Genomic DNA, 10000 nt, shown 5'->3' with positions numbered 1-10000 from the left:
TGGAGAGAGCGAGAGATGGGTGAAGCTGGCTCACTACAGTAACCATGGAGAGAGAGAGAGATGGGTGAAGCTAGCTCACTACAGTAACCATGGAGAGAGAGAGAGAGATGGGTGAAGCTGGCTCACTACAGTAACCATGGAGAGAGAGATGGGTGAAGCTGGCTCACTACAGTAACCATGGAGAGAGAGATGGGTGAAGCTGGCTCACTACAGTAACCATGGAGAGAGAGATGGGTGAAGCTGGCTCACTACAGTAACCATAGAGAGAGAGAGAGATGGGTGAAGCTGGCTCACTACAGTAACCATGGAGAGAGAGAGAGATGGGTGAAGCTGGCTCACTACAGTAACCATGGAGAGAGAGAGAGATGGGTGAAGCTGGCTCACTACAGTAACCATGGAGAGAGAGAGAAATGGGTGAAGCTGGCTCACTACAGTAACCATGGAGAGAGAGATGGGTGAAGCTGGCTCACTACAGTAACCATGGAGAGAGAGAGAGATGGGTGAAGCTGGCTCACTACAGTAACCATGGAGAGAGAGATGGGTGAAGCTGGCTCACTACAGTAACCATGGAGAGAGAGATGGGTGAAGCTGGCTCACTACAGTAACCATGGAGAGAGAGATGGGTGAAGCTGGCTCACTACAGTAACCATGGAGAGAGAGATGGATGAAGCTGGCTCCCTACAGTAACTATGGGGAGAGAGAGAAATGGGTGAAACTGGCTCACTACACCAGTCAAGGTGTATGTTAAGGTGCTGCATGGAAAAGAAAAAAACTGTTGCAGGTTTGGGATGGCACCTAATGTGGGGGACCCTCAACGTGAACACGCAAACAGAGTGGAAGCTGTTTAGAAAGAGGGTGTAGGGCCTAGTTTGGAAAAGGCCCTAGATGTGGGTCATTTGATAGTAAGTGGAGAGAGATCACGTGACAGGAAGTGGAGAGAGGTCACATGACAGGAAGTGGAGAGAGGTCATGTGACAGGAAGTGAGTTGGGGCCTAGGTACCCTGGAGAGCTGTAGCTGCAGCTGCTCCTTGAGAGCTTCAGGACAGGAGTCCAGCTGACCACGCTGATCTGAGAGCTGCTCAGCCAAGCGCTCCACTCTCCCCCTCTCACTCTCCAGCATTGCTCTACCCTGCACACACACACATGGACCCGGACACACACACACAGACATTTACAAGGACACAGACATGAACACACACACGCACAGGCAAGGGCACAGCGACACAAACACATGGACCAGGAAACACACACACACAATCACACACACACACACATGGACAAGGATATGGACAAGGACACAGACATGAACACACACACACACAGGCAAGGACACAGACATGACATGTACATACACACATACATAGATGGACACACATACATACATACACACATACACAGATGTGGACAGGGGTATATGTTCACAGACACACATTTACATCCACACATAATGACACAAATATAAAAACACACACACACACACACACACACACAAACATACACACACATACAGACAAGACAGAGAGAGACCAAAGAGTAGGGTTAGTTTTGACGAAGAGGAGGGGAGGAGGATCAAGCAGAGAAGACCTACTCAGAGCAGAGGATTAGACACCGAAGCTTCCAGAAAACCCAAATCCATTAAAATGTCCAGAATAGTACAGCCCACACCTATACATACTGTTAGAATAAAATAACACTGAAACTCAAGGTTTCAATTACTGTCTGAATTGTTGCATGGGGTGCATATGATATTGATAAATGATCAGTTTATTTTATGCTGAATTTGATTTTCATTACTTACAATTTAGATTGAAAGGGATGAGACTTAAATGGACATTTGCATGAAATTTAAAATTCCATTCTTACTTGCCTGTTTCCTTTTCTCATTGTTTCTTTCCCTATCTCTTCCCTTTCTCGCTCTCTTACAGTAAAATCCATTTGAGTGAGTTAACAGGTAGATTAGCATTGCAGCTGTCCCTGCAGTGTCGTTGTGTTGTCGTGGTTACCTGAGTTTTGCCGTCCACGTTGCTCTTCTCTATGGCGGCCATTTTTTCGTTGAGTTTCTCCAGGAACTCTCGCTCTCGCTGCAGCTGAGCCATCTCAGAGTCTTGCTCGCCCTCTAACAGCGCCTTCTCCACCTCCATCTGACAGAGGGAGAGAGATGGAGGGAGGTGGAGAGAGTGCAATAGAAGGAGAGGGAGAGAAAGTAGAAATGTAAATATGAATAATATATCTATATAATATAATAATATATATATATACACACACATATACACCCCACTGACCCCACTTACTCCACCCAATGACCCAACTAACCCTACCCTCCTGACCCTACTAACCCCATCCACTTACCCTATTTATTCCACCCAATAACCCAACTAACCCCACCCAATGACCCCACTAACCCCGCCCCTTGACCCCACTAACTCTACCCAATGACCCCACTAACCCCACCCACTGACCCCGCCCCTGGACCCCACTAACTCCACCCAATGACCCAACTAACCCCGCCCACTAACCCCACCCACTGACTGGCTCAATCCAGTAACCACACCCACACCCTGACCCCGCCCACCTCTCTGATGGACTCCTCCATCTGGTTGTCCAGGTCTTTGACCTTCTGCTCCAGCTCCTCGATGTTGTTCAGCACCTGGATGCGCTCCTCCTCGATGCGCGTCACTTCCTGTTTCAGCTGCATGTTTTCCGGCGACTGTTGATGACATCACAGCACATCAGGAAAACATAGTGATTGGTAATCGGCATCATCGCACTCTACAGTGCACCAGCCCATCTGTGGAGCATGTGTGAGCTATCAGCACTGATGAATGGGTAGGCAGGGGACTGCTGGCAGGTAATGTGTTTGTCTGGCAGCTCAGAGGTGCTCAGAGGTATGGGTGGAGACGGACGTGGGTTTCCTCTGACCTACGGTTCCCCACCAGAGTTTTACATAAGCAACAAAAATACGTCTGATTGTGAGAGGAGAAAAGTAAATGAGAAATGGAAAGAGAGACAAAGAAGCAGAGATCCAGATGGAGAGATTTTAATTCAATTCAATAGAAATTCATTTTTTTTTTTATTGTCTCATTTTATGAGCGTTCAGTGTGTTAGGACTAGGTCCTAAGCATGGCTGTGTCCCCACCCTTGGTTGAAGCCATGTGGTCCCTTTGACATGTTAGCAGCCTGTTACTGTAACTGCGGTCCGCTCAAGGGTTGTATGGTTTCTGTAACTATGGTCCACTAAAGGTTTGTATGGTTACTGTATGTACGATCCGCTAAAGGTTTGTGTGTAAGTAGGCCTCCAGGTATGGGCAGTCTCTGTTGGAGCCGGGGGCAAAACAACTCTAATGAGTTTTCCATACAAGTCTGAGTCTTCTAACGGCGACAGCACACCTGCATCTCTCATCATTCTAGTCTCATCAGTCTCACATTTCTCTCCCTCTGTCTCTGTCTCTCTCTCTCTCTCACACACACATACACACACACACATACACAAGCACGTACAGACACACACTCACACACACGGCATGAGCAAACAGCATGTCTGCACCATATGCAACCGACCTGTGACTTTATTTTACCAGGTGGACGTGAGCGTGGGTGTGTGTGAGAGAAGGTGAGAGTACTTCATCTTGAGCAGATTATTGGTAATAGTATTTTAATGGTATGGTAATTATTGGTAATGGTATTCTCTGGAAACATTTGGAAAATGTTTCTCGACTTCAAACACATTTTTACTCTTTTCTTTCTTTCTTTCTGCCTTCTGCTTTTCTCTTCTACGCACATCCATCCACCCCTCTCTCTCTCTCTCTCTCACACACTTTCACACACACACACACACACACAAGCACACACAAGCACACACACACACACACACACACACACACACACACACAAACACACACACACACTGCAATTCTGATGGGGATAAAGTCATTTCCTGTGCCCCTGCGCCCCCAGTCCCTGTTTAGGAGAGCTGAACCAGCATTCCCCTGAGAGAGGACATCAAACCCCAAACACACCATTAAGTCATTAGGGCCTTTCTGCTGGAAAAATACCCCACCAGCATAAAACACACGGCGCCGCAACACACCGCAACACATAGCACTTCACGAAACCTTTCTTTCAGGAAATAACACTGGAGTAACTTTTAAATGTGGACGTGTACACACACCCACCCACCCACACACAGTCACAAACATACAGACACTAACACACACAGACATAAACACTCACACACACAAACACACACTCACACACACAAACACTCACACACACAAACACTCACACACATATTCATAACAGACCCCAGCCATTTCAGAGTCGAACCTCTAGCATGGCAAGGGTGCATTCTTTCACACACACACACACACACACACACACACACACACACACACACACACACAGACACACAGACACACACACACACACACACACACACACACACACACACACACACACACACACATTCACAGGAACACAAACACAAGCGAAAACACAAACACACCCATGCATACCTAAATTCCAAAAAGCTGAGTAGTTTCCACTACCTCATAAACCGTCTGATAATACACAACATTTGAGTAACCAGACAGAGAATGTCCATGAAAATTACACTCAGCTTCAATCATGCCTATTTCCCAGCTAAAGGAATGTGCAAATTACCCTTAGTAACAGAAAGTTCAAAATCCAATATTTTATAAGTACAGAGCAGCTGACATACAGTTCTGGCATACTCTACATACCCTATCTCTCTCTATCTTTCTCTCTCAATCACACACAACCACACACACACACACAGAAAATACACACACACACAAAAACAGAAAGACCTCTTGCTCTTACCCTACAGAGTAGTGAAGGTGATTGCACCAGTGCATCTCTATACTGTCCTCTTTTTCTCTCTCTCTCTATCTCTCTCTCACACACACACACACACACAAACACACACACACACACACACACACACACACACAAACACACACACACACCTCTGACCCTTACCTTGTGTGTCCGTGGGTCCCTGTGCTGCCCGCTGTGCCTCCGCATTCGCACCTGCGTCTGCCCGTCACGTGAGCTCTTCGCTGTGAAGCCGTTCTCCATCGTCACCCCGGCAACGGAACCGGCTGCAGAACCTGCGGGAGTGTCGGAGAACACGGACTCGTCGTCAGACACCTGCAGCTTCTCCAGCTCACGGGTGATCTTCTCCAGGTCCGTCACCGCGGAGACGTTGGGAGCATCGTGCTCAGTGGCCCCGCCCAACTCTGAGCACAGGTTGAGGATGGTCTCAAGGCGCTGTCTTTCCTGCGGTCAGAGAGAGAGAGACACACACACACACACACACACACACACACACATGTGATACACACATACTGTATGCGACCAGACACACAAAAACATATAACTACACACACACACACAAACACAGTAACTGTTGATTTTCTCTCGAAGACACATAGACACAACACACACAAACAGACACACACACACACACACACACACACACACAAACACAGTAACTGTTGATTTTTCTCTCAAAGAAAAATTTCCAGATTGTTGATATGCGCACTCTGACAGGTATACACACAGACACACAGACACAAACAGACATAAACAATCATACGCACATTTTAAACTCTGTGATCTTAACTCTGAGGGTGTGTGGCTACAGTAACAGGGCCAGGTTCCACACAGTGTTTCCAAATAAAAGACAAATTAACCACCAATAAAAGCTTTATATAACATAACACACACAACAGGCACACACACACACACATTTGGCTGTGATACACAAAACCTTCAAAGAACACTCTACAAATGCTTGTGGCTTCAATTTATTCAGCAGTTCCTTCGCTCTCTTTCACTCCCTCCCTCTTCACCCTCCTGTGTGTGTCAGTGTGTGTGTGTCTGTCTGTGTGTGTGTGTGTGTGTGGGTGTTTATGTGTGTGTGTGTGTGTGTGAGTCTGTGCGTGTCTGTGTGTTAGTAATTAAATCAGGAGTTGATGAAACATGTGTAAGTACGTATGTGGTATGTTAGTAGATATGGGTATATATACTGTATATGTGTGTGTGTGTGTTTGTGTGTGTGTGTGTGCTCCTGTGAGTGTGCATGTGACTTATTAAATTAGGAGTTGATTAAACGTGCAAGTATGTAGTATTTGAGTAGATATTTCCGTGTAAATACAGTATGTGTGTGTGTGTGTGTGTGTGTGTGTGTACGTGTGAATGTGTATGTGCGAATGTGTGTGTGTGTGTGTGTGTGTGTGTGTGTGTGTGTGTGTGTGTGTGTGTGTGTGTGTGTATGTGTATGTGTATGTGTGTGTGTGTAACTAATTAAATCAGGAGTTGATGAAACACGTGTGAGCAAGCCACAGTGCCTCCCTTAAGATCCCTGCTCTAAGTGAGCCGTGTGTGAGATCAGAGTCCCTCAGGCTCCTTCATGTTTAAATGAACTTCCATCAACCATTCCCCTGTTACGTAAAACACACAGGGACACACAGTCACAGACACACACGTGCACACACACACACACACACACACACACACACACACACACACAGACATGGACCCTAACCCTACAACAGATCTGGAACTGTTAGGGTGCACAAGTGCAGATGTGTAGTGGAGATGTCCCCTGCGAGTGGATGTGCAAGTGTGGTTGTAGTGTGTGTGTTTGTGAGTGTATAAGAATGTTGTGTAGGTACCTCTGTGTGTGGGGTTGTGTGTGAGTGTGTGTGTGTGAGTGTGTGTGTGTGTTTGTGTTTGTCTGTGTGTGTTTGTGCTTCCTCAGTCTTTCTACCTCCGGCTCTCTCAGCCTCTCATCTCTCCATCTCTTGTTGTAGTATATGTGCCTGTATGTGTGTGTGTGTGTGTATTTCCTCACCAGTCTCTCCACCTCCTGCTCTCTCAGCCTCTCATCTCTCTGTCTCTGATGATAGTCTCTCAGCTCCTCCTTGCCGCTCAGGGAGCTGATGGACCCCCTTCTCGGTCCCATCCCCTGACCTCCGACCCCCACCCCTCCCTTCCCAAACGAGGCCCTCCTCTCCCCGATGCCCAGGTCCAGACCCGACCCTACCGAGGAGACGCTGGAGCGCCGGGGGCTGCTGGGGACGCTGGCAGTTACCGTGACATCTGGCGGCCTCTCCAGCGAGGGCATGCTGCGTCGGGGGCGCGCCGACCGGCGAGGGGGGGGCAGTGAGAGTGCCGGCGGGTGAGGGGCCCCCCCATCGAGGCGGTAGAGTCGTGGGAGCGAGCGGCTGTGGGGGCCACCCAGCCCGTTCAGCGAGCCTGTGGAGTACTTCCTCTGACGTGGAGATGGGTCGCCAACGGTAACGTTGTCGTTGTCACGGGAGGAGGAGAAGAGGCGTCGGCCGAGGCGCGGGGAGGAGGGCATGCTGGACGCCCCACTCGGGCCCCGTCGAGGCAGGGGCAGCCCCTCCACACCTCCGTAAGAGGACGACCCGGAGCTCGGTGTCCACATGGAGAGCAGAGAGCCAGCGGTCTGCGGCCGACGCCCATCCCCACACATCAGCAAGCTGTCCTGCGATTGGTGGCGCGTCCGGGAGTGGGTGTGGCCGATTGGGGAGGGTGGCATGCTGAGGCTGCTGCTGCCCGGGGTGTAGGAGGGGACTCGTATGGAGAGGGGCGGGCGCTCCTGCAGCAGGGAGCCGTGATTGGATGGGCTCGGGGGCGGGGACATGTTGGCGCGGAGGCTGGCCTCCAGGGCGTACTTGCGGCGCTGCAGGCTGTCCAGCAGCTCCTGGAGCTCTGCTTTGGAGCGCGTGCTCCGGACGCTGCTGGGGCCCACAACGGTGCTGCCGTTAGAGTGCTCCAGCTTTGCACCGTCTGCAGAGGGGGGAGAAGAACACACACACACACACACACACACACACACACACACACACACACACACACACACACACACACACACACACACACACACACACACACACACACACACACACACACACACACACACACACACACACACACACACACACACACACACACACACACACACACACACACACACAAATTAATGCCTTTATTTGGTCCCAAAGGGATAAGGCCACAAAACAGAATCCAAACACTTTTGGAGTCTGTGGGCTTTCAACACCCACGTACCACACACAAACACACAGATACACCACAAACACACACAGATACACCTCACACATACACACACACACACACACACACACAAATACAACACACACACAAAGATACACAAACACATACACAGACACAGATACATACCACAAACATTTGCATAATCATTGATTGTTCACTATGGCAGCACAGGTGCAGGCCAGGTGAAGGTTGCTATGGTGATAGAGTGCCAGACATCTGCTGCCCAAGGCACCTCAAGGCCATGCTGATACGTCTGCTGTGTGGGTGTGAGTGAGTGTGTGTTTGTGTGTAGGAGTATATGGGTGGGTCAGTAAACGTGTGTCTGTGTGCATATTTGTATATGCATATGTCTGATGGGTGTGTGTGTGTGTGTGTGTGTGTGTGTGTGTGTGTGTGTGTGTGTGAGTGGGTGTGAATTTGTGTGTGTGTGTGTGTGTGTGTGTGTGTGTGTGTGTGTGTCTGTATGTGTGTGTGTGTGTGTGAGTGGGTGTGGATTTGTGTGTGTGTGTGTGTGTGTGTGTGTGTGTGCGTGTGTGTGTGTGTGTGTGTGAGTTTGCATGCGTCTGGTTTAGCTGTAGATCTGATGTGGTTTGCTGACTCTGCTGTAACCCACCCAGTCTCTCCCTACACTAAACACTAAACTCCTGAGTCAACACGTCTGACCTGACAAAAACCACTCAGACTCAGGACTTTTATAATGCCTGTTCAAAACTAAAAAATAATAGAAGTGCACATATGGTTCATTTTCATTGCACCTTCGCAAAAGTCTTGCAGACTTTGGTGTCTTAAAGTGAGAACCACAAAACCAAGTCCGCTCCTATAATGCATCTTCCAATTCACAAATGCAAAACAATTTTGGGAATTATATTTGAAATGTTTTTGATAGGGCTGGATACAGTACACCAAAGCAGAGATTTCACTACTACACGATCAAACACAGCTTCAGGTACTACATTTAGAAGGAGAAGATGATAGTGTGTGGAGCCCCTAAAGGTGATCAGCCCTAGAAATTAAACCTGTCTGCTGGCCCTCTCTGACCACAGCCAGCTTCCTGACAAACAGGAGAGAAGAGAGTGCAAAACGCACTCAGGCATAGAGGGACAGAGGAGAGAGAAGAGAGAAGAGAGGAGAGATGGACAGGGGAGAGAGGAGAGAGGGACAGAGGGACAGAGGAGAGAGGGACAGAGGAGAGAGAAGAGAGGGACAAAGGCTTAGAGGAGAAAGGAGAGAGGGACAGTGGAGAGAGGGACAGAGAAAGGGACAGAGGAGAGAGGAGAGAGGAGAGAGGAGAGAGGAGAGAGGAGAGATGGACAGGGGAGAGAGGAGAGAGGGACAGAGGGACAGAGGAGAGAGGGACAGAGGAGAGAGAAGAGAGGGACAAAGGCTTAGAGGAGAAAGGAGAGAGGGACAGAGGAGAGAGGGACAGAGAGAGGGACAGAGGAGAGAGGGACATAGGAGAGAAGGAGATAGGAGAGAGGAGAGATGGGCAGAGGAGAAAGGAGAGATGGACAGGGGAGAGAGGCACAGAGGGACAGAGGAAAGAGGGACAGAGGAACAGAGGAGAGAGGGACAGAAGAGAGAGGAACAGAAGAAAGAGAGACAGAGGAGAAAGGAACAAAGAAGAGAGGCAAGGGAATTCAATAAAAAAGCACTTCTCTCAAATAACGTTTTAGCACAATCTATACATTCCCTCATTCGATAAATACAGGCTATTTTATTTATGAAACAAGAGACTAATTGCCATGGCAGCCAATAGCAGATCTATCTCTATCCAAAGTTACTGCACTTGAGATATAAAGTGGAAGTTTTCTATCAATCTGTAAGAAATATGTACCTACACTCATAGCATCCATCAGCTAATGCTTCATACATATT

At 48.6% G+C, this 10000-nt stretch overlaps 1 protein-coding gene across 1 annotated transcript in view; it reads right to left on the bottom strand.

Moving 5' to 3' along the window:
• Positions 1 to 10000, bottom strand: part of phldb2a (pleckstrin homology-like domain, family B, member 2a) — a 43693-nt gene that overhangs the window by 8631 nt on the left and 25062 nt on the right. The window contains exons 6-10 of the mRNA XM_080845130.1: positions 6879 to 7840; positions 5000 to 5299; positions 2574 to 2708; positions 2005 to 2142; positions 1002 to 1130 (exon numbers count right to left, since the gene is read on the bottom strand). Of these exons, the coding sequence (XP_080701256.1) occupies positions 1002 to 1130; positions 2005 to 2142; positions 2574 to 2708; positions 5000 to 5299; positions 6879 to 7840 (1664 nt within the window). The remainder of the gene's footprint in view (positions 1 to 1001; positions 1131 to 2004; positions 2143 to 2573; positions 2709 to 4999; positions 5300 to 6878; positions 7841 to 10000) is intronic.

The sequence above is a fragment of the Sprattus sprattus genome (genome assembly GCF_963457725.1).
Source record: "Sprattus sprattus genome assembly, chromosome: 1".
NCBI lineage: Eukaryota > Metazoa > Chordata > Actinopteri > Clupeiformes > Clupeidae > Sprattus > Sprattus sprattus.
This window is presented reverse-complemented; position numbering and strand designations above follow the sequence as displayed.